General features: G+C 34.5%; 1 protein-coding gene across 4 annotated transcripts in view; it reads right to left on the bottom strand.

The window, feature by feature from the left end:
- LOC144447393 (bromodomain adjacent to zinc finger domain protein 2B-like) overlaps positions 1–26739 on the bottom strand; it is an 81937-nt gene that overhangs the window by 43790 nt on the left and 11408 nt on the right. For 3 of the 4 annotated variants that reach the window (XM_078137402.1, XM_078137403.1, XM_078137404.1), the window contains exons 2-3: positions 9173–9249; positions 1231–1443 (exon numbers count right to left, since the gene is read on the bottom strand). In XM_078137402.1, coding sequence (XP_077993528.1) covers positions 1231–1443; positions 9173–9248 — 289 coding nt within the window. In that variant the 5' untranslated portion in view covers position 9249. Of the gene's footprint in view, positions 1–469; positions 524–1230; positions 1444–9172; positions 9250–26739 lie in introns of all 4 variants that reach the window. The other variant, XM_078137401.1, reaches the window with a different exon arrangement.

Genomic DNA, 26739 nt, shown 5'->3' with positions numbered 1-26739 from the left:
ACCGCAAGGCAGGCACGTATTTTTTATCACTGTAACATATCTTGTTCTACACATGTGCAAGTCACTCTAGGGGCTCTCAACACGAACTTGGCATTTGCTTTCAAAACGGTGGGGAAAAAAAACGAACGCTTTGCAAAATGATTGTCAACATATCACCTATTTACAAACAAGACCGACAACAAAGTACGTTGTCATACGCACAGGTTTTGCTGTGTCTCCATATCTGTAAACAGGCGAGTCGCAAAGTTACAGTTGGCAGTAAAGCCAATATGGTCTACCGAGTATACCTACAACATATTCACCATTTAAAGAGATTCAATTTTTCGATTTTGAGAAATGGAGAATGATAAATGAATAGAAGAAAGAAGATATATAATATAATATATATATATATATATACATAGAAATATAGATAGATGTATAAACAACGGGTGAAATACATGAATAATATGTATATGGTTATAGTCACCTAAGGAAGCCAAGTTACATAAATGCACACTGGCAGTGAGTGGCCAATGCAGACCTATTGGAAAAAAAGGCAAACAGAACCCCATCATTTATTCACTGATTTGCATGAAGTTAGTCAATTATTAAACAATAGAAATTATAAATCTAGATGGTGAAAAGTGAAGGTGATCAACCGAGGTCAAAGTGTAAAGGTGAGAGGTTAGTTCACATTAGACATTCAAGATGGCTGACATGCATTATACACGACGACGACGACGACGGCAGCGCGATATCACCACCACTAAAAGCATACAATTTAGAACTAGGAAAAAGATTTAACAGCTAAGAACTAGTGTCAGGCTGATGACTATGATGAAATGAGATGATACAAAAATAAAACATGGAAATGTGAAAATAAATACAATTAACTGGTGCAACACGATAACATGTAATGAAAGCAAGCATGACCAGATAAGTCAGACAGGATTATAAAACTGATAGGGGATGTGAAAGAGAGAGAGAGAGATGGTTGAAATTACTAATATTGATCTAAGTATAGTTATGACAGTATTTGATAAACTAGCCTAATACAAATCAATTCTTCATCGTCAACGTCCCTAGTCCACCATTTGAAGCTATGTTTACATGCTTTCGGTCATCACAACTATTCATCTAGATGATTGTATGCTAAACAACATCTATGTCTACAAGTCTGTTGCACACAATACAGTACACAGAGACTGGCCTACATGATATACCAGTCATCTCTACACGATAACTTACCTGTGGGGCTGAGAGGACTGTGTGCCAGTGATGCGGGTGATCCTAGGGGACTTGTCAGACTCTCTCGAAGGTTTCCCAAACCACCGAACTCACTATGGGGACTCCTGGGTTGATAGATTGGCTGACCAAACATACTAAATGCACTGGGTACATGGCTTAGTGCGTACGGCTGGTCACGGGATCCTGGCGGTCTTGTTGGAAACACTGGTGGACCTGACGGAAATGAAACGAAGGAATAAGTTGGGAGTATGACTGGAATTAGAGTAGAGGGAAACCCCCTACAATGATGAACCTTACAGGCTAGATTGAGGTCTGACTGACAAGTTGCAATCCCTGCTAATGCTGCTATGCTTAAGCCAGAACATATTTCTTCTGATGACATAACAAAAATACAAAATGCAATTGTCATAGCCTATTCAGGGAACATATGTGACAGTGTGTTTGCATTGTCATAACGAGGACAGCAGTTCACAATGATGTATTCTATTTACACGTACAGACCCATGATTCTATCCCAGGTTCTGGCATAAGTGCCATCTTTAGCAATGAAATGTATTTGTGAAGAACTGTTCTATAGCTCTGCCAGACAAAAATGTTAAATCTTAATCTTAATTTAACATGGAACTTTGAAAACAAAAATCAAATGAGGAACTGTGGTACGAGCCATTTAGAACAGAAAATATGGAATATATACTCTGGCCGTTCTACGTCATGACAACGCACGTCTATCCCACAACAACATGTGTCTACGTCATCGGTTCTGCTGTGTTCGAAATATGAGTCAAAATTGCCATTTCTTTCCCCAATTTTTCTTTGATATTACTGCCGCTGGTATAATTATGTTATTCTCCAATATTTTTCTTCATTCAGCCAGAAAATTCTCATGACCTAAGGGTTGTCACTACTTGTCTAGTGACCCGTAGTGACAAAGGCCCCTTAGGGGACTAGTATTTTCCTTGGCTGAACGAAGAAAAATATTGGGGAACAACATCTAATTATAAATGTACACTGTGTACTTTAATAAGACATGGCTCTATTACAAATCACTGACATTTGTGATTTGTCATTTGTTTGTTTGTCAAGTTTTGACTTGTTTTTCAACAGGAAAAAATTCAAGTTTTAATAGTGAGATATACATACATGTAAATGACAGAATACATGCTAAGACAAGCAAGTTGTAGTTTAGCTCACCAATCAAAGTCAAATTTTCAAATTCACTACTCTCTAGAGAGATGAAATACAGTGGCACTTCACTAACATACTAGGTGTATTGCCTATCACCCTATTGTCATGATAGTCTAAGTCGGAAGTCCTGATTGTGTTGTGGTACAATAAACGTGTACAGTCCACGGGATCTATACATTGTCTGTTTGTGACCCTCTAACAATCATCATCAAATACCGAGGGACAAATGAACACAGTCACTATCATTTCACAATGCAGTACAGTGTAATGGTAGTATTGTGGGTGTTGTCCACTGGACTGTGTTGGTTGTCAAAGAAAACAGACTTGCCCTATCATTATCAAATGAAACATAAACCACAGGTACACCATACTTACACCTCACCCACACACATCATGTTATTCTTGCAAACACTTCGTGACATGCACACATTATCTACATATACCTAACAGTAACTGTAACACACACACACACACACACACACACACACACACACACACACACACACACACACACGTATGCATACACATGGATACACATATACTCACATACATACTGATCATCAAAAGCACACATACATGTACACATGTACATACTGAATTACACACACACATGCACGTACATTGTGTAACGATGATCTTATGCTTACAGTTACACACTTTATGACATGCACACATGATCACACACACACACATGCATATGCACAGACATACATACACACACATACATACATACATACATACATACATACATACATACATACATACATACATACATTTTACATACATACATACATACATACATACATACATACATACATACATACATACATACATACACACATGCATACATACAAATGATACATACATACATACATACACACATACATACAAATGATACATACATACATACATACACACATACATACACAATGTACATACACACACACACACACACACACACACACACACACACACACACACACACACACACACACATAGCTACAAAATACAAAATGTATATCTTCTGACTTGTGAAAATGACATCATCAAAACTCAAAAGACAGCACATGTCACATTTCATGAATTTTCTAGTACACGATGACAAAGGACTCGCACTCTACACATCGGTATCCTCTATTAAAAAGTACACGTAAATCACTACATGTATGATCTTTTCAATTACAAATCACCCCTTTGTCACAAAGTATGAATCATCAGATTTGAGCGAGAACATCAAATTGACAAGGGAAAAATGGTAAAATGAAAGGCTAGTATGGACAATTAATACTGTTTTATTTTGATATATTTTTCATAGCTGTCATATGAATCATCACCACTGTATCAGTGTATGGTAAGAGTGCAAACGACGATTCACATTAATTACATGTATATATCAAATATATTTCGATTACTGGACAATTTTTAGATGCAGACAGATGGCGATCACTATCAGAACAACAAAATCAGAAACAAATGACACTAAACAAAGGAAATAGAGGTAAATAAAGAGATCGAGTTGTATTCACGGACACCACATCAGATTTTATCAGATTGGGAAATTACAAATGTACCAACAAAAGACTAAAGAACTGATGGGGGGGGGGGGGACAAATGAAATTCTGTTTAATTGGACACATGATGCAAAATGTATTAGAATAAAACTGGAATACTTTGAAAAACTAATTTTGAGGGGAGGGTGCTACAAATATTTACTTAACTGGACACAGTATATACATGTACAATACCCTGGTATGAAAATTACATGTTACACTAAATAACTGATTTGAGGGAGGCAACAAATATATGAAGTCTGTGTAATTGGATAGATAGAAGATAAAGTATGCACTGGTATGAAAATGAAATACAATGAATGACTAATGGTGGTAATGGGGGGTGGGGGGGAGGGCAACAGATGGAATGACTTAACCCTTTAGTAATAATGACTTGTCTAATATGTAATTACAGACATGTACATGTACCCTAAATATAAAGTATCAGGCTTTAAAAAACGGGTTAAAAACTTGGACAACTAGGAGAACTCATAGATTGCATTGTCAGGCTATCAAGATCTGAACTTTCACTTTCACTTCAAAGGGAAGGGGGTTACAAAGACAATTTTGACATTTAGGTGACTGGGTAGCAAATTCAGAACGTTCACTGTAACATTGAAAAACTGTAACCAAATGACTTCGACTATAGAAGCAACAACAAAAGCAATGTTTGGATAAACATATACACATGTATTCCACATAATGAGAGCACAACTCACAACAGGATAGAAGATAAACACAGTTTTTGTAATCATAAAATGACAAGACACAGAATGACAATGATTTTGACGGCAAGAGACAAATCAATTTTTTGGAAAAATTATATATGGGTACATGTATAATGTATTCATACAGAACACACACTACAGGTAAACAGGATATTAAGAGAAAACACCTTACACAATGTAATGATACAAAAAATATTCAAACGAGATGACTTTGATTCTGACGAGTTGAGACAAGTAAATCAGCCATTAATTTGATAGAAGATACTAAGATACACAAATACAATAGAACGAATCACAGGGAATAGGTTTGTTGATGAGTTTGTGGGAGTGCATTGACAAGTGTATTATCTATTCAAATCAGGTATGGAAATTGCATTAAAAAAAACTGACAGTAAACGCTCGCTTGGTGCTTTCTCGTGGATTTACCAACCCAATCCATCTACTGCCTATATAAATATCAAATCAATCATTCCAAGCCTGATGTAAGCTTTAATGAACACAGAAAAGAAGTCCTTCAAAAGTCGCTTCCTGTTTTATAAATGATGACTTCATTCTCCCATCTCTCTCAATAGAATATTGAAATGTAGACTTCCATTGTGATGCCTGTAGGTACATGCACTAGTAACGACAATATACTAAACTGCAGAGCTCTGAATTTTAAAACTTTTGGGCTTGGTAGTCAAATCTAAGTGAACTGAGTTAGCTACAACTTTCTACTGATTTCCATTGGTCTAACAGACTGTCACATGACAAATTTGATTGTCAAGATACAATGTCGTAATAGTCTTTATTGTATAAGCCATTTACAGTGGCTATTTTGAGTCTTTGATTGAAGTATGTCTGTTTTGAAATAATGGTATGTTTTTCTACAGCTTCATTATCTTCCCTAACACAGGATATACATATACCAGTAATAAGAACATCGTGTTGCATTAAATTCACATGAAATGTGATCTACATTTTATATTTTAATGTCAGATTTCATCAAGACTACATTTTACTTTTTAAACGACAAAGAAATTGAGATGTTGCTCAGTCTTTTATAAAAAAAAAAATTGGTAATTTGATGATTCACAACTCAGAAAACAGGGAGGGGAAATTTCATTACATTTAGGCTGATTTTACGCAGTCATTCAGAATAACTTGGGGGGGGGGTCCCCCCTGAAATATGAGTCAGGGGAAACCTAGGGTTGATGCCAATGTGGTTTCTAACTAAACCACGTCTAGTCAAAGTCCTTCAATCAGCACAAAAAGTTGTTCATCCAATCAGTGAACCCCAACTTCTATAGTGACGTAAACAGTGTATGATATAAGTAGCATCGTGAGCTGACAAATATACCATATTTGTACATTATGTAACTGCCCCAAGAAATCCTAACTTTATGAGGGATGGTGTTATTGGTTAGAATTTTGTTAATGAGTGTGTGTATGGCTGTGGATGAATTTTAAATAGCACCTCATGCATCTCAGAACTTCTAGAGTGACGACTTTGACTAGACTGTGAGTGGAGGTGTAAATCATAACAATACCGTATATGAACTAGACTTAGGGGAAACCCCAAATCCTATAAATGTATAAACCTACATTTTGGGCTATGTTTCAATCCTGGGTCATCACATTAAAGTTATTTTAAGGACAATCGCACAACGTCACAAAAGCTCAACAAACGAACATCATTCATTGAGGTCAAAACTCCCTCCCCCTCCCCCTAAACAAATGCTCACTAGTGTGATGCGACATCAAACGTTTATATATGATGTAAACTATGATGAGAACTGCAGAGGTCACACCACTACGATCGATGCAATGTTAAAACATGACTGTGAACACATTAAAATACTACAAGAAATCCAGAAAATAATTTTTTATCAACTTACAAAATGTATCAACATCACAGTAGTAAATACAAATTCAAAGCTGTTATCACTGAAGGAGTGAAAGTTTTCCTTCAAAATTTGGTTAGAAGTGCGAAAATGAAGTTCAGCACTCACACTGACACCCCCCCCCCCCCCCCCTCCCTCCCTAAATGAACAAAGTTCGCTTATTGAGCTTGTCTGGCATTGTGAGATCATCCCTTAATAAGGATTACATGTGGTTATTTTTCTTCTCTGTTCAAACTTTTTACATGTAAATAACTCTAAAAGAACAACCCCTTTTCACATCTGTAGATTTTCACCCTAATCCGAAGAAGGCCTTTAAACATTTCAACAGGACAACTGCAAGTTAATATATATTGGTGCTAAATTTGGCACCCATTTTTAATCAATATGAATATATAACCTTTATTAAAGGTGATCCCTGAAAAGCGTCTTTGAATTTCACGAAAATTGTGAAGAGAAAAATGCAGCAAAGTCAAAGCTTTTATACATGTACTTCACAGGTTCAAAACATGAACTAAGCAATAAATTTTGAATTATAGATGTAAGTGTAGGAGTATATGAAAATGATAAATATAAAAAATTCATATTTTTGTCCTTTTTCATCATCAAATAATTATATTATTAAAAATTGATAAAAATTCTGGATAATTTGTAAATCAAATGATGAAGACACGGCGTACCAATCTCATTAGAAAAACCACATTTTAATTCAAATTTTTTTAATATTTGTCTCCGTCAACATACATTGTATATTTCACCCGATGTTTGTACAACTCTATCATACACTACATCTCATTAATAATGGTGAGTTTAAATTCAATATTACATTTATTATGACAATGTTGTCAGTTGTCAATTACGTTAATATCTAACGCGTCGCATTTCTGTGTCTCTAGCGCAAACAACATTTCATTTCCTGCATACACTGCAAAGTCCTATAACACTTCACAAAAGGTCAAGTTAAGCCCCAGCTTAATATTACAACGCTATTCGGTACTATTTTTTTGTCTGCGTCCAATAAATATTCAAACTCAACAATTCTGACAGATTAGAACGCAAATTACGATATAAAAAGCGTTCTTTGTTTGCCGAGTTGTGACACCGTTCCTGTCATGGAATAGTGAAGACTCAATTAAATAAATGAAACAAACGGCAAAATTTTGCCTACCCTCCCAAACAGCGACAATATTATCTAGCTACACAAAACTACAAACCTAAACAAAACGACGATAAACCTACTGAATCATAATGTCACAAATTTCATTTCCCTGGTGATATCATTTCCGACAAAAAAAAAAAAACACTGAAAATAGAAAATCCAGAGTGACTAATATGTATCGTATAAACTCGAAATTAAAATACAGACAATACTGCACTATTGACAATCGCATGTATATTACACATTTAAAAAAGAGCTAATCAAACACAGGACGTAATTGGGAAGCTATCATTCATCATGTAGAACAATACAATGTAACACAGAAACAGTTAACTGAAAGACCAGTCAATACAAGCTGTGTTGGAAAGATAACAATACAATACATTATCCATTATCAATTCGGACACTGAAAATAAAGCAGATTTAATCCTAATATAACATGTAACCATTATATAAACATGAACATGTATACTTTAATTTCAAGTGGAACACTTTTCATTTAAAACTGTACTTGTATCTTCTGTTTTAACTGCATTTTCAATAATTTCAAATATTCAACGTAAGCAGTGCTCCGCTGGAAATCATTTATTGTAAAAAATACCAAAAATGAAAAAATATTTACAAGTTAAAATAAATATTTCCATTTTAAAACAGAATTGAAAAACATGAATGAAAAAAAAATATATATATATTTTTTTTTGTCACACAATTGTAAGCATGCATTTTGTACCATAAATAACATTACAACCCATAACACCAAAATAAAGCATTTTCTGTACCACAATCGTTTATAGCATCCATATATCAAGTGGAACAATATACTTTTTCATTTGTTAATTGACCACATTAGAAAGGCCACATGCTAGGCTTGTAAATACACAAATTGAAACAGTATACTTTTACACTTGATATGAATGCTATAAATGAGTGTACAAAAAGAATATAGCACATAGAGAAAGTGCTTCACTTCAGTGTTACTCGTTGTATTATGTTTTTCTTTTTTTTTAAAATTCTATATTAAAATAAAATGGATAAAATTACTTCTTTTTTTTTCAACCAGCAGATATGTATGAACCAGTCAATAACAAATTTGCAGGTATATTTAATATGTTTTCAAGCATTGTGCAAATACATTAATGAACGTATTCAAATTTATCTCCAGCAATTAAACAACTACAAAAATGGAATTTTCAAATATATAATTTTCAACTTTAGTCAATATAGAAACGGTATCGCTGCCGTAACATTTGATAAGTTGACCTATTCCTTCAGGTAACCTATGGCATTCACGGAACATAAATAAAAAAAAAACACATCGGCTGTGTTAAATAAATGCTATAAATTTAACCCATGGTTTACAGTGGCAGCATATTTTATTTTTAATATCAGAAGGGAAATGTACATACATACATCATGCGATAAGGTAATAAGAACACTCACCCAATATGTGCGCTGGATCAAAGAAACCCCGTGACCCGACTGGACTCTTCTGTGATGGATTGTCACCCGGATCCATCCTGCAATGACAAATCATCAAATATCAAATATTCATGGCAAACAGACTTCAAGCCGCTGAAATTACCACTCCTCTACACAGAATTAATCAATGCATCACTTAATATACTGTCATATTTTATTACCCTGTAGTTTGCTCTGAGCTGAACACCACAATCATTTATACTACATACATGTATGTATACACAGCACAGCTACTTTTTTTTGTAAAGAGTGCCTTTCTACGTAACACCACGACAGAGCTGGGTAATTTCTGTCCTCCCAAAAATTGTTTTCCTCAAACGTGTGTGCATGTAGTATGATATTTCAGTTTAATTGGTTCAAATTTTATGTTATTCCAATTTTTAAGCATATATGAAATATTCAGCAATATCTGAAAAATACAAATTTCAGCAGTAAATAAGTACAAAAACAGCTTGAAAATTCGACTCGCTTCACACCTCAGCAGTTTTTGTAAGAAGTTATAATTTTATTTACTTTTCAACCTGTAATACTAAAGAGTCAGATAGCATCTGTTGATAATTCAGTTTACTTTTCTTACAATTCTTTTTAATATTTTCTTCTTCCTTTTTTTTTTTTGATCGAACACAATCCATTACAGAATAACTGACATAAGAACTACACAACATAACTGCCAAGTCAGGGACGAATAATGTAAATCAAGATATTTTCACCGCACTAGAAAATTTTGTGATTTCACAGCATTCAATTAGTTCTCAAGAATCATTTTAATGAATTACTAAGCCTGGTGCACTGTTTATGGGTCATTTAGTCGCTACTTATTTTCACTTTTTACGTAATTTCAGCGAAATAGGCCAAAAATAAGTTTTTAGCGTAAATTTCCAGGTTTACTGACACCTATATGTGAACATCAGTATCAGATTGAACACCATTGACATTTTGTGCTAGAAGTTTCAATTCCTTCAACGTACACTCGGTGACACATTTTTGATAGCATTTTGACAAACTCACGTACACCGCCGTTCAAATATAAACACTTCTGTGCATGAATAGTCATTAAGGTGACAAGATGTGCCCTCAAGCACTTTCTGATTTTTCTCTTATACATGTATACATGTATGTGTCTGTCCGATCAATACACTCATTGACAGAAGTAGATCTGTTTTCCTCCTCAGTGTTTTTAGATGATTTGGATTTCACTTTCATTTCAGCGTAACTATTTTTCCCCCCAATGTCTAATTTCTATATATTTTTTTGAAGTACTGGTTGTGTTTGATGCTCCTAAAATTTCATGAAAGCAATTGATGAATGATGCAAACATGCTAAAAGTTGATGTGGTGTTTGTAACTGGATAGGGTGGGGGAGCTGTGTGGGGTAGGAGAGTGAGGGAGGGGAGGGCATACTTGTTTAACAATTACTAGTGATTGAAAAGAAAACCACGAAAGTACAGGATGGGGGTGGGGAGAGAACGGAAGGACATGCTTGTTTACATCAAAAGTCATTCACTTGCGATAGCAAAGCTTTGACTGGCAATGGCAAACCTTTCTGTGTACTCAAAGTTTACCACGGAAGCACAGGATGGGGGTACATTTTGTAGACTTGTTGACTATGAAGTCGTTAACTCATAACATTGCAAAGAATCTTTGGCAAACCTTTGTGTGCATTCAAACCAACAAAGTATACATGCAAAACTGAAGGAATGAATGAATGGAGGAGGGGCATCAAAGCTGATAGCATACACCTTTGGGAAATTAATGTACAAGTCAGAGAAGAACATCTTGTCAACATATTTGCATAATCACATTCATATTTTTAGTCATACCAACATGATCTGCGACTAGTACAAGGGCACCTCAGTGACATCACGGCACTCAAATTTATCATACATGCAAGTCATATCCACAATTTCACACTAGTGGACTTTAAGTAATCCATCTTTTCATCTTTCAGATCACTTTCCTCCCCAGGCACCTTGACCTTGACCTCACAAAGTACTGGGTACTAGAAATTACCCTACGTTTACTCGTTTACTCCAAATATCTGGTTAAAAAAAGAAAAACATAGCCAGCTGCCTTCAGAGAAAACCTTACAGGCATTCAAACGTACTTTGACATGCATGTAGCATGGCAGTTTGAGGTAAAAAAAAAAAATACATAAAACAAACGAAGCATACAGACCACCTGCTCATCATAACCAATTTGATACATGGTATCTTTTAGAAAGATGATGTATCATGTGTTGTGTTCATTTAATAAATTTTTTTTAAAAGTGAAAATCTCACACGTTATAATAAACACATATATTTTTCCTATGTATCATCTTTTTCTTTTATTATTTCACAAATATAAAAATTTACTTAGCACGATGTTGATACAATGAATATTATCTTTCAAATTTTCCATTGTATGTTTTATTTCATTTTTCCAACTACGAGCATTGTATGCTTTATTTCATTTTTGACTCAAATTGGACGAATATAAACAGGATCCCACCAATCAAAAGAGAGATCCACTCCCCTTTTATATATCAAGAATATGCTGCATAATTCATGCTATACAGATTTTCTTATCTGCCACACAATTCTTGAATAAGAAAAACATTCTGAAAGGCAACACTGCATTTTATTCATTGAAAGCATCGATACTCCGTAATTGCTCAGCATGCGATATACACTTCTGTGTGTTGAATTAATTTTGTGTTCAATTGAAGGCAAGTATGGGTTGAAATAGAAAAAAATATTCAACTACTAAATTGCATTCTATTGATTCTTTTTATGCAAGGACAAGATTCACTCTGACACAGATTACGACAGGAAATTCCGAACGACGGAACAAAGAATACTTATATGGTAGAATCATCCTCCCTTAATATCTCAAAATGTCACAATTTTGGTAGGGTTGGGAGTAATGCTATCACTGTGATGCACACATTACAACAGGAAATACGACAGAATAAAGAACACTAATGCAACAGATTCTCTTTAAATCGCACCTCTCAGAATGTCACGATTGTTGGTAGGGTTGTGAGTAACGCTATCGCTGTGATGCAGTGTGACAGGAAATTCAGTACAAATAGAAAGACTTGTAATACAACAGATCTTCCCCTAAATCACACCTCTAAAATGGCACCTCAACATGTCACGGTTTTGGTGTTAAAATCTGAGTAACGCTATCACTAAGATGCACACATTATCATTCTATTGTTCTCAGACTCTATATTACATACATGCATTACACCAGGCTCAACAAAAAATATGGAATATATACTCTGACCGTTCTACATCACGACAACAGCCATCTATGTCACGACAATGCGTGCCTACATCATTGGTTGTGAAGGGTTCCAAATATGATGTCAAAATGCTCACAATTGACATTACTTTCCCAGATTTTTTTTTAAAAACATTACTGGCGATGGTACTATAATTATACTATTCCTTAATATTTTTCTTCATTCAGAAGGAAAATACTTGTCACCTAAGGGATGTCACCAATCGCCTAGCGACTCGTAGTAACAAGGACCCCTTAGGTCACTCATATTTTCCTTAGCTGAACGAAGAAAAATATTGGGGATTAATATTATATTATCACCCTTAAAATGGAGGTGTTACATTGAAGATCACGATCCCCTTGTAAAAGATCATCATTATTTTGACACAAACTCTAAATGTGTTTAAAAACTACATTACCATAAGGCCTAAAAAATTGTTTTTATGTATTCGAGAGAAAAATAATAAACTCCATAAGCTGCAACTCATACCCCTTCCCACCCTATTACTTAAGCTGCAGCTCATTCCCCTTTCCACCCCCATAAGCTGCAATCCTAAACCAATACATGTGTATATGAACCCATCCCGTTTGGCAAGGGCTTTCCATTTCATGCACAAAATGTAAGTTGTACTGTAAGTAACTCATTAATTTCATCAAACAAAATGACATTTAAAATATCAAGTATAAATAAATTGACCAAGGATAATATTTCATTTTTAATAAATATCTAAGGTCATCCAATTCAAAATTGACTTGTCTTTTTAAAATGTTGTCTCCGATGAAAATAAATGATTCATGGTAGAATCTATACATATTTAACAGCACATACAGTTTTTGTTATAAATAATGTCATGATCATATTCATTTTATCTAGTTACATAATTTCATCTAGTTATATAAATACTCGGGCTTCAAAAATAATAATTTTCTCAATGGTACATAAGAATCGTGATACAGATCGTTTTTCATGTTTTTTTTCTTTTCCGAGTTCTCCACTCTACAGTCGTAGATCGAATCAGACTTGCAACAGAGAGGGGGAGGGGGGTGTATTAAAACAAGATTTGAAATTTATGGTAATTGGTTCAGGCTCCATGTGGCCCACCCATTCTAAATGTACCTTTTAGTAGTCAGCAGCAAGATGTCATATGTCCATATGTTTGTCACCATCAACGTCGCGTCAGTTTATCTGTGGTTTTCCTAGCAATTTTATCTGCATGTGTTAATTTTTCTCTAGGAATCTCCAAAATATCTGAACTGAAAATTCCAGCAGCTAGCTAAATCTCTGTACCAGAATATGACAGAACCCTGTGCTCTGCGAGAGTGCAAATGTGGCATACTTGGTGTATTTGCACTTGTGCTTGCAGTGTTCTCTGTGGCAGTACTTTCATAAGCGTAGTGAGTAAAAGTGGAGCAGAAAACACTATATGAACACAAGTGCAAATACGGTACCCCAAGTACCCACACTGGCACTCTTGTGGCATGGGGTTCTGTTATTACGATATGTTTATCCAAAACAAACAATATCTGTTAAAATAACACTACATGATTACATGCTTTTGTGTAGAACAAATGATCATACATAGCCTCATTTGCATATCATTTGCATGCAGGTATGCAACAATGTTTGCGGTAGTACACTGCAATGTAAATACCACTAGTATACGCGCATAATTACTGTGGTACAAGTAATCTCTCGTATATATCATCATACGCAATAACATAAAATCTGAAGTGACATTTCTTCACATTTTTTCAAACTACATGTACAGCTTAATACTGTCATGCCTTGAACACAATATAGAGGTCCATGTGACCACGACAAATTGAATTTGGCAATAAAATGCAAGAACTGTAAACTCTCATAACGTAGTATTACAGGTTCAAATCTGTGTATAATTTCCAGGAAATACGACAAATTAAATTTAACATACATTGTACATGTATGGAAAAAATACTGTTGTTTCACAATGCTATGAAATCTTTCTCAGCATAGGAGAAAGCTGCATGGTATTAAACAGTGGCAAAGTTTGAAGTATTCGTTTATTGACTCATCTGTCGATAAGCTTTTAGGTAGAAAACACCACAAAACTCTTGAAATGTTTAGATTACATGTTTAATGTAGGGAAAGAAGACTTATTATATTTCCATCTGACTCAGGTTTGTAATGACTCAATTCTGGCTAGTACACAGGTGAGCAACTGACGGCACAATGTCACTAAATAAATACATGACATCTTAATTGCAAAAGAATTGCCAATTGAACATTCTAATACACTCAGAGGTCAAGTTTTGGGGGGAAAAAACTCAAATTGCTATATGCTAAGTTTAGAACCCATTGTCAAATGTTACAGCTTTCTTTTAAGGTCCACATTCAGATCGGATTAAAATCTGGGTGTGAAAAACAGTCGCCTGGCAGGTTTCTACAAATATTTGGTCCAGAACAAACGAATGATTCTACATGTGTGTAATCCTTATGGCTCTAATGATAAATGTGAGAACCTGGGATTGGAACCCTTGCCTTTAAAGGTCCAGTGCAGATCGGATCAAAATTTTGACGTCAAAACAGTTGTCTAGCTTTTAAAAGTTGGTCTAGAACAAACAAGGTATCCTCTGTAATCTGTATGGTAATATATTAAACACTAATTATGCAAGAACCAGGGATATAAACCCTGGCCTTTAAAAAAAAGATTTACATAAAATTCAGGCTCCCTCCACCTTGATTTATCCAGGTTTCTCACAGCCTTATGTCATTGATACTGCTTTAAAATCTTATCTTGTTTGCATTGATTTTATTATGATTGTGCCTGGAGACACACACACAATATGTATACATGTATCATATACAGATAATGTGTTATAAGTACAGATGGCATCTTTTCTCTGGTAATTTTTCTCAGAACTCATTTTGAATTTCTTTTATGACCAAACACAATATACATGTAACATTCGACTTGTGATTTTACTGTACTAATTTTGACAAAATTCATCCAAATTTGGATAGAAAACTCTAGTAAAATACCGGCTATATACAGGTAGATTTTACATGACTGACTTCGTATCATACAGTTGGGTCACACAAATTGAACATTTTTTTTTTTTCAAAATTTCCACCTAATCTGACTTTTTCTACATTTGCAACCAAATCTTTGGGTAATGTTAGTCACACAAAGATTTTACCAAAAAAAAACACTGCTACTTACGTTCATAAACCATTTTTTTGAAAAGACAAAGAGTTCTTTTGAATTCCTACAAGCAATCGTAATATAACGCTGTTAACCTTCACTCTTCAATGTCCAAATTTTCTAACAGTGATATTGAAAAATCCTTTTATAATGTAATTACACAAATATAATGGAACTCACAACTAAGTGTACTCCCCTATGTAACAGTGTACAAATAGTACGGCAGCTCTGTAAATGAACATAATTTTCTACCCAGCTTGAACTTCCAATTTTTTAAGTATTATATTATCGTGGAATATTTGACAGACCTAAACTTATGCGGCTCTCAACATTCTGACACAGCAAATGAATGTGTATAAAATTACCAATAATTAGCTACCTGATATTTTTACATGAAGAAGCAAGCGAATTAGCCGAGAGACCCATCATGGGTGCTACGTGTATCTCCTGCTCCTGTACAAACCATGTGGCAGGGTAGTTTGAGATAATGACAAGACTTTGGGCTTCTACCGAATCATACTGCAAACATACCATACTGCCATACATTGCCTAAAGCTTGCGAAAGATTAGAACAAAGTACGGAAAAACAGGCTTCTTTATATATGCAAAAAAATCACCCAAGTCCTTGAGTACCAATGTACAGTATCCACCACAAATCTTTTTGAGGTCAAAATTTTGAATGAAAATTCTTCCATGTATTCCAAATTCCAAGATGTGGACATTTTAGTTACAGATGTTGTCTAGCATTCGACGCATAGAATTCGATAGTCTGGATGCCAACGTGGTCTCGTGACGATACTGTATATAGGTAGGAACTAAACTAAGGATTTGAGAACAGATCAGCAGAACATTTGGTTGTTTCAAAGTACAATGTACTGCACTGGCAACTGAAACATTTTTCGATTATTGAGATGACGAGCACTTTTTAAAGAAAATTCTTTATTGTTATTTTTATCTGTTTATTTACTTAATATTCACTTATTCACTTGTCTATATTATTTACCTACTTGAGGATGCACCACTACACTGTCAGCCATGCATGGATTACGCACATTTTAAATCTTTATTTTTTTTCACATCTTTTCTTTTCTAATTTCATGTTATTCTTTTTACATTTATTCTTCATCACAAGAAAGGTGACACAGAAAAAGCTGATGTAAAATTCTAAATTCTGAGCGATTTTTAAAAAAAAATTACAGAAAATGGGAATTTTGCAAGTGGTTTAATTTTAAATTTTTATTTTTATTTTCACTGACATCTCGTCCACATCATCATGGTGTACTACAATGGGCTATTGTCAAAATATTGAAAATTTTGGATTTGCTTCCAAGAAATTTTTTGACTCTGTGAGTGTGAGTAGAAATTTTCAATGCTAAGTATGACCCCAGAATCCATGAACATTAATTCTCACACAATGTAACACACTGTACAAAATCTGACATTGACAGACAGCCTCATGAAAAATTAAATCATTTCACAACAGTATAAAATGAGTAGACTCCCAGCTATGTGAAAAACAAAAAAAATGTCAAATTTGAATCGATTAAATTTAATTCAACAAAATGTCTTCAAGTAACACTTGAAGAATTCGGTAAAGTGTCGGTTTTTCACCAAAGTTTGCACGGAAGGAAAGACAGGGCATATGTATTGAGCTCTATTATTACAGAGTTTTTTTTTCATATTACTCTTTTCCAAAAAATGTTAGCAATTTAACTGAATTATGGTGAAATCGGTTGATTTGTAGCAATTGACTTCAATTCTCTCTGACCTGTGCTGAAAGGGTGATAGATTCTACGTCACCATAAAAGGTATGAGGGCCCCAAGGTAAACTGCTGGGATAACATCATCACATACAAACTGAGATGCAATTTATTACAGAAAGTGACAACCGTAGTTCAAATTGAATGTATCGCTTGCTTTCTCTTGGGGACCAATTTATGATAGCTTCACATTTTTTCTTTTCAACTGAAGTATTAAAAAATCTTTTGATGACTTCAAGTTTGGTGACACACGCGAGTCATTCAGATACAGTATTCCATTTTAGATGGATGAACAACAACTGACAAAAATATGCTAGGAGTAAAATCCAATACAAGTAATAGTAAATGAGGGAAATGAAATACAGCCTGTCAATATCAGCTGACCTCACTAACACACTGTCAAAGAATTCATTATTAATTTGAACGTCAGCAGAGTCCCACTCGTTATGTTATCAAAGTTGAAATTAGCAGTCACACAGTTATTATTTCTCTCTTTGTACATGAACACAGCCCAGAAAAAAGTTATGCACTCTTTATTTTTGCATGTTTAAAAGCGATTTGGGTCAGTAAGCGCCGTTTTAAAATCCATTCATTGACGTTGAAATGGTAAATTAGCCCCTCATTAATTACTTATTGAGTACACTTGTTGAAAGGGAAAGCTTTTGGTAAGTCTCGACAAAGGATACATTGTATGTTGGCACTAAAAATTGGCCATCAGTCAATGATTGCGTACACTTGTTCAAAGATAAGCTTTGGTCAGTCTGTATTTACAAAGAATGTGTTGGCACTAAAATTGGCCATCAGTAAATGTTTTGGGTTTTTTTGGCATCGTAAAACAAGAATCCCACTTGTAGTATAGTGAAATCAAGACGAGTCAGACAAGATTGTTTGAAATTTCACACAAATGAAACCAATCCAACAAAATCAATACACAGCATTCACTTTCCAGTTTTACAGTATGTAACGCAATCAAATTTCTGTCTTGAAAGTCTAATTTCCGATCTACAGACAAGGCTTATCTCTTTACAGTGGTCCACACTGTGGTATGTACTACGAACCGAACACTCAACCCCAAAGTACTCACATCAGTGGAGCCATAAGGCTTATAAAGTCATTTCTTTCTCGATCAAATTTTTTCTGTCGTTCTATTAGACAACTGTTTTCCACACCAAAATTTTAATCTGACACACACCTTTAATGGCCAGGGATTCAATTCCACATTCTCACTTATGTTATCAGAGTAGATTTATGAATTACATATAATTAGGATTAGCCTTTCTGGATTAAATTATTCTTCAACTCTGCCAGACAACTGTTTTCCACAGCTGCATTTTAATCATAATCTAAGCTAGGCCTCAGGAAGCATTCAGCAGTCCAACAACTACAATAAAATTATGTACATAAATCATTCTCTTTCTTGTGGCCTGCAATATGACAGTTTTAATATTATCAATATCAATGTATACATACAGAGTGAATATGCATATACATACTCATGAATATTCATATCTTACTGGCTTCTTTCATTTATGGTTTGCCAGAATCAAATGCCTGCCTAGAATAGGTACATGTGTGTTCATTTCTGTCTCTAATTACGGTTGCCAAGCAGTCATATTGAGCATCCAAAAATCTGACCTCCTGGAGATGATAACTAAACCTGACATTTTCAATTTGCAGAACAGTGTCACACAGATCATGAAATGAAAATCTCATGGACAAGGTCACTACATATAAATTTTCAAACCAAAATTCACCACCGATGACATATACATGTTTAATTACAGATATCCACAACAAGAAATTTGATAACTTTGAACAATTAGAGAAACACTGCATGAGGTTATTTTTTTTCATTTATTTGTTTATCTTAGAAATATATATTATCAATACAATGATTTGTTACTGGATACTAGTAATTAACATAGAAATTGAAAAAAAAAACTCTTTTCTCAGTCTCAGCAGGTTTCCCGAGTTTTTAATTGTTCCCTGAGAAGTATTTGACATATTGTTCCAAATTTGATACAATTGTGTTTATTTTATTTATCATGTAATCCTGATATTTTCAGTTCATTTTTTTGTATCATTTTATTCACTTTTAATTTTTTTAACAATTATTTTCTCTGTCTCAGCAGGGTCCCTGAATTTTTTTATAATTCTGACTACAGATTTGATGTATTACTATTCATTTTTTACAACTGTCTTCGTTCTACATTTATTATCTTTCTTCCTACCTATTGCTACTGTTTCAATATTTTGATTAGAGAACATTATTATTATTCATTTACTCATACTGTTTGCATCCATCCTTGAATTGGAGCTACAAAATTTTATTTCGTTCCAACATCTCTGAAAATACCCTCAAGCCATTCAAATCATACTCTGTATTTCACTATACTCAGTAAGGTTATAAATATGTACATATCTAATTATAATATCCCGGTAACAATAATAGATGTTTTTATACAAAAAAAATATTCATTTCCCATTTTGCAAATTTTAAACCATATTGCAAAACATACTTACCAGTATAACTAACGCTTTGAAACCAACACCACACAAATGTGATAAAAGCCACTCACATTTATTTCTGAATGTATACCACAACGATATGCATATAGGGGTGGTGTGATGAAGTGTGTGGGCTGGTCTGTGTGTTCAATATATAAGGGCTACATGTTATTTCTGGTTCTTAAAAGCTGCTGATCTGTTGAAACTGTGTCTTTTAATGATAAATATAATGAGGTGTTTGAAGTCTATTAATATACCATTTAAACCATGCAACCTGATACTTGCATTTAAAGTTTTGTTATCCTTTCAGTTAACCCAGGGGTTAAAAAAAAGGGGGTAAGGAAATTTCCATTTTTTTTCCTGAGTGTCCTATCCACTGCAAGTGCATCAAACAACACTAGTTATTGAATATCCAGATGTTGACATCTGTACTTTGCCATAAACAGACACAGGTCAAAATTCCTACACTGTACATTCCAAATTCATTTAGTACTATAAGTGCAGACAACTCAGTTGTGCAATAACCCCCTCGGTACTTTCTGAAAAGTTTTGATAATTTAGAATTTACAGGAATGAATCGCTGCTGAATACCTGTACTCAAGTTTTAGACTTAAAGTCAAATAAAGTGATAGCTATCTACATGTATGAACAAGATGACACTACATTTGAATAATGCATATCATATCAGAGCTGTCATTCTTTCTGTTCGGTTCAGAGACAACACTTCATAATACATTCCTTACATTCTTTATCTGCCACGAATTCAATTTTTACACCCATGGCACAGCATTTGAGATGAGAACACGTACAACAGGAATAAATGCAGTGTCTGTAATAGTAATACCGTTGACTTGTAGTACACTAGGTTTAAAATCTAACTACTATGTACATAAAGAGACAAGAAAAAACATCATTCTGAGATTTAATTACTCTTGTAGATGCTACTATAGTTCTTTGCCAAGTCAGTACCAATTTGTCAGTAACCTGGAAGAAAATCAATTGAATTATTCTGCTACAAGATATATATATAATCACTACATTTCTATGTTATTTGACAAGCGCAAAATGGGTTTCATATCTCATAGAAGTGTACATCGATAGTATGTCACAAAATGGGCCTTTCCTTCGAGGTGACCTGCAAACTTAGTAAAGTAATGACCAATCACGTGTACACACTACACACATACAACACACATGTATTCTTTTGCTCTTGTCAGTGTTTTGACTTTCAGGGCGGGAAGAGAATAACCATTCCGAGTTCCACAAAGTACAAACTTGATTTAAGGTGTGCACACCCAAATTATGGACTATATTTAGACGCCAGCAACTCTGAACAGATTTCAACACTCTAACAGCCATCTTGGGGTCTAAAACATAACATTAAAATTATTGTGTGTACACAAAAACATGCAAGTTAATTTCAACAGACATCTACAAAATGTACTCGCTTACTAAGTCTTAGCTACCACTTTTGGTCTCAAACTAACACCCAAATTATCAAGTGTACATGAAAGCATGCAACATTGAACAGATTTCAACTCTTCAAACAGCTATTACTTGGGGTCTAAAACATACGCAAACAAACTCTTTTCTTTGTATTTTACCCCTTCCTCACAATAGTTACAATGCTTTGGGACAAGACAGTAATTTGGAGAATGGCCATTGGTTTTTTGTTTACTAGACCTTGCATATTAGAAACTGATTTCCCAATTTGAATTTAAAAGGCGGAGCAAGATTAAGACCGCTGCATCAATGTCTAAATCCTTCTCAAAAAGACATTACTCAATAGTCATTGACTTTTTACAACGAAGGTATTGACGATCTTCACAGTTTTTTGTCACATCAAAATTTGCACAATTGAATTAAGCCAACAAAAAAGCCTGTCAGAATGTCATTGTTATTTTATGTATCTCAGCGGCATAACAGGACTCCAAATTTGCAGTCTTTAATTGGAAGGACATAGCCTACTAAATATCTAATCGAAATGGCTAAATTTGAAAGGTGGTAGTCTGCCACCGACAAATAGAAATCAATAGAAAATGGTAGTTGAAAAGAGTTCACTTTGCTAAATCTGACTACCCTCCTTAGAACTTACATTGTACATGTAAATTCTACCCTGCACCACCACCACCAACAACAACAGCAGTTGTGATAACGTTAGCGATGGGCATTTTAACAGTACGATGGATTCATTTTATCTTTACCGTTTTGTTGGTACTAATTGTTAGCATCATCTCTTTAGTGAATGTCAAAGACTGAAAGGAATGCATTAACTTCCTTGGATGCATAAGATAATGACGTTGGAAGGTCAGATTATGTGCCATTATGACTCTAAACATGTCTCTTTCCTTCACATTCTGCTAGTGAGACACCCAATTATGAGTTGAGCCCCAGTACCTGCAAGTACAACTATATAATTTTGTTCTAATTTTCAACTTATTTACTCTCTTTCAACTTTATATTTTACTCTCTCGTACTTGTCCCTGTTTATTTGTTTTAATACATTTCTTCGCTTTTGCCTCCATTCAACCTGATATCCACAAATTGACAACACGATTTCACATTTTTCGAAGCTGAAGGATGAAGATACACTTCCACAGTATCACTTGGGATGAGACAGGCTCAAAATTAACAGTAGTCCAGGACACACAGATTACTAAACATTGTATCTAGACTACCAAATTAGCAGTAGTCCAGGACACATAGACTACTAAACATTGTATCTAGACTACCAAATTAGCAATAGTCCAGGACACATAGACTACTAAACACTGTATCTAGACTACCAAATTAGCAGTAGTCCAAGACACATAGACTACTAAACACTGTATCTAGACTACCAAATTAGCAGTAGTCCAGGACACATAGACTACTAAACATTGTATCTAGACTACCAAATTAGCAGTAGTCCAGGACACATAGACTACTAAACACTGTATCTACATGTAGACTACCAAACTTATAAGGTGGTAGTCTGTTAGACCAATGGAAATCAATAGAAAATTGTAGCTGAAACAGTTCACCTGGCTAAATCTGACAACCACAAATATAGGTTTATAATTCAAACTCTGATATTACACAGAGATGCAATTATCTGAAATTCTTTTTCATAAGTCCCACAAACATGTACATGTACATGACTTCATGAATTGTGTACAGAGTACACACTGTACATGTAGGTAGTCATAACAAAACAGTCAATGGTACATGCAAATAGGAAGGTACTTTTTAAACTTCCTTTTTGTGTGGTAGTGCTCACATACAATTGTATTTTCTGATGGGTACTGAGTTACAATAATGACTTGAATTACAAAGATACTTTCCTAAACATGAAAGGAAATCACCATGACATAAACATGTACACAATAATGTATCAACATACTACATGTGTAGGTGTACTTTTTTTCATAACAATATATATTTCTATATATATATATATATATATATATATATATATATATATATATATATATATATATATATATATATATATATATATATATATATATATATATATATATATATATCTTTCAAATACAACGTCTAAAGAAATGTTTTGGGTGACCAAAATAAGGTGTTCCACTATCAGAATATTGAACCTTTATTGTAAAACTTGTCCTAATTCCCAATTATACTATAGTTCACCAGTTCACGTATTAGTTTCAATAATTTTAAATCTTTATCTAGCATCTTACTAGAACATTACTTGTACACTGCACACTACAACCAAAACTTCACATTTTTTGAGTTATTTATTGGTTATTTACTGCTTTATCGAGTACATCGCCTCAGAACTCCTTGTCAATGCATACTTCATTTATTACTACTGCATACAATACATGTAGTGATGCATCTTTTTCTCTACATGTATCTCTGGATAACATGTTACATTGACATTGATACTGATACTCTGACTTACACCTCTGCTATGGTTCCAGAGACAGCAATGTATATACAATACAAATGTATGTGGGTAGTGTTGTACATGTTGTATGTATGTGCCAAATGTTTTGAAATCGGTCAGATGTTTGTGCAGAAAAAGATTGACTAGAATTAGATGCAAGAATGTTTCCATTAATAATTTTTTTAATATTATAGTTTTGTTGGTGCAGGCAGTTTTTTTAAGTTTTTTGGGATTTTTTTGTTTGATATAGACATTATGAATCAAACTGCCGTGCCACCCATGTGTATTGCTACCTACAGAACCAATTCAACCATACTGAAGGTTATACATGTAAGTTGGAGCTGCCTTGTCTGCGGTTTGAGTATCGACATCATGCATAGCCTATTAATATCCAGAACTACCATTTCATATCACCTGACAACACATGCCAACCCCATGTACATTTCATGTGCACAGAAGTTCACATTTGAGATCAAAGGTCAGACATGAATCAATGGCATCACCAGTACTGTACAAAGGACACAGGCTGAAATGTACAACAGTGGATTGCCTGTACTAAAACATGTCAAATAAACTATTCGCATTCATTATAAGGGGGTTTGGCCTGCAGGGTCAGGTTAGGGACAGGAGTGAGGTTAGCCTCTCTAACAAAAAGCTGAATTAAATTATATACCATCCAGTACAATCATTTCTTTATTTACTTGCTCAACGACTGTTACATTTTACATCAGATGCACTTTACTCTGTAGCATTGTACATTCACTTTTTTACATTCATTCAAACTTTCAAATGAGTTACTCCCTAATTTTACATGATCATCACCTACGTACACGAAAGACTAAGAGAGAGAGTCCCACCCCACCCCCACCCCTAGAATTACATGGCTAGCAGAAGAAGCTTACTCATTTTGTTTACATGTATATATATACAGATGCAATTTTGTTGTCATAACAAGAAAGAAGAAACTCAATAATTTGTTAACTACAGGTAGTTACTACAAAGGGCTGGCTGTCCAACTTGTCCAAAGACTGAACTTTTCAATCATCCATCTTTTTTTCAATATATTTTCCGGTCCATAAACTCAAAAGAAATAGGAAAATCTTTCAATTATACACATATCTTTTAGCTGTGTATTCAACATTCATTTCATAAATACATGTACAAAATGTAGTCTGTATCCTGTATATCGTGCATGACTGACTGACTGACTGACTGACTAAATTGGTAGACAGACCACATTGTCAAGCCAGATAGCAAAGTCTCTGAGCAAGATGGAACATATTGCGTGACTGACTGACTAAATGAAAGAATGAATGAATGAATGAATGAAAGAATGAATGAATGAATGACCGAATGGATGGATGGATGGATGAATGAATGAATGACCTTCTTCCAATAAACTGACTTCATGAAAACAGTAATGTTTTAGTAACTGAATACATATATGTCTGTGTAGCTACAATATCGGTCAAATCAAGTAAAATTTGAAAGACTTACATGTACTTGCACACCACTTGCCCAGTTGCCATAGTATGTACTAGTATATGTTTGCACATATGCTTGCCCAATGGCCATCCACATGTATCTACTTTCACTCAGAACTATGTCTTTTCAATAACTTGAAAGCTTAAACGGAGAGACAGAATTCAATAACTCAGGAGAAACCTATGAACAGAAGCCGAGATGCCTGTCAGCAGTGCCAAAATATATGTTGAATGGAACCTACACTGCATTATGCTTCCACTGTCCAGTTATTTCATCTGCGACAATATACTAACACGATTGTCATTTAGGTCGTCCTTTCACTAACCGACAAGAGTTTGTTGTGATATTACTTGTTATACTGTTCCAAGGCTGTCATTTGAGAAACAATAATTCTGTGCATGTATCCGAACCCAAAAGATATACTTCCCCTGAGGACAACACACATACATCATGAATGTATATATGAACACACACACACAATCCAATCGGGGATTCAATCAACTGAACTGTCAAATTTTCATAATTGTCTAATTCTATGATAAAATACGACCATGACAGCCGTGTCACGTATCTACACCTGGTTTCACCAATTTTCGATGACATCATATCAAATCACATCACGTTTTCAGTTCCATAATTTGATAGACAAACAATATACGTATCTCAAATTAAATCATGCATAAGCTCAAATCTTCATAAAACAAGCAATTTGTCTGTATAATGACAGGTAAATCCTGCCATGAGACGATACATTTTTATTCGATAAATCTGAGTTTGACTTTGTCCTTCGACATGTTCTGATTCTGATGTACACGTGAAATGATATCACCTGATTTCAAGTCTTGTCAGCTGTGGCAGTCGATCTGTTTTACATGAAATCTAGAGTAATAATAATGTGTTGTACTGAGAAACCAAATATGTACCCTGTGGTCATGCATGGTTTCTCCCTCTGGCCATATTCACACAGCTGTGTTTCACCCAGAGATTTCTTGAACAATGATTGCCGAAAATTTTCATGAGAATATACAGTCACTTTATACGACATTTCAAGGAAAACTACCATTATCTATGTATGTTCACAGTGGAAACACACTGAGTAATACACAAGTTCTCTCTTTTTTTCCAATTCACTTGGGATTTAAAAACAGACATGATTCAAACAAATCAGTCGCTCTTCAGTGTTGGCTTTAGATTTGACACAAATGTCCAAATGTAGTCTGTCAGATCTAGGCATGTCCATTAGATCTGGAGTGGGCACTGACGGACAAATGATTTATTTCGAAATATGTCTAAATCTCAAGTGAAAGAAGAAATATTGTGTATTATACAATTAAAACTAGAATACTTTCTGGGGACTAGATCCCTCTATGCTTTCAGAGAGTAATCAATTCCCCATGCAAATGTCTCCAAACAACAGTAATAA

This window comes from Glandiceps talaboti, chromosome 16 (genome assembly GCF_964340395.1).
Source record: "Glandiceps talaboti chromosome 16, keGlaTala1.1, whole genome shotgun sequence".
Lineage (NCBI taxonomy): Eukaryota > Metazoa > Hemichordata > Enteropneusta > Spengelidae > Glandiceps > Glandiceps talaboti.
Note: the sequence above shows the minus strand (reverse complement) of the source record. Positions and strands in the feature narration are given on the sequence as shown.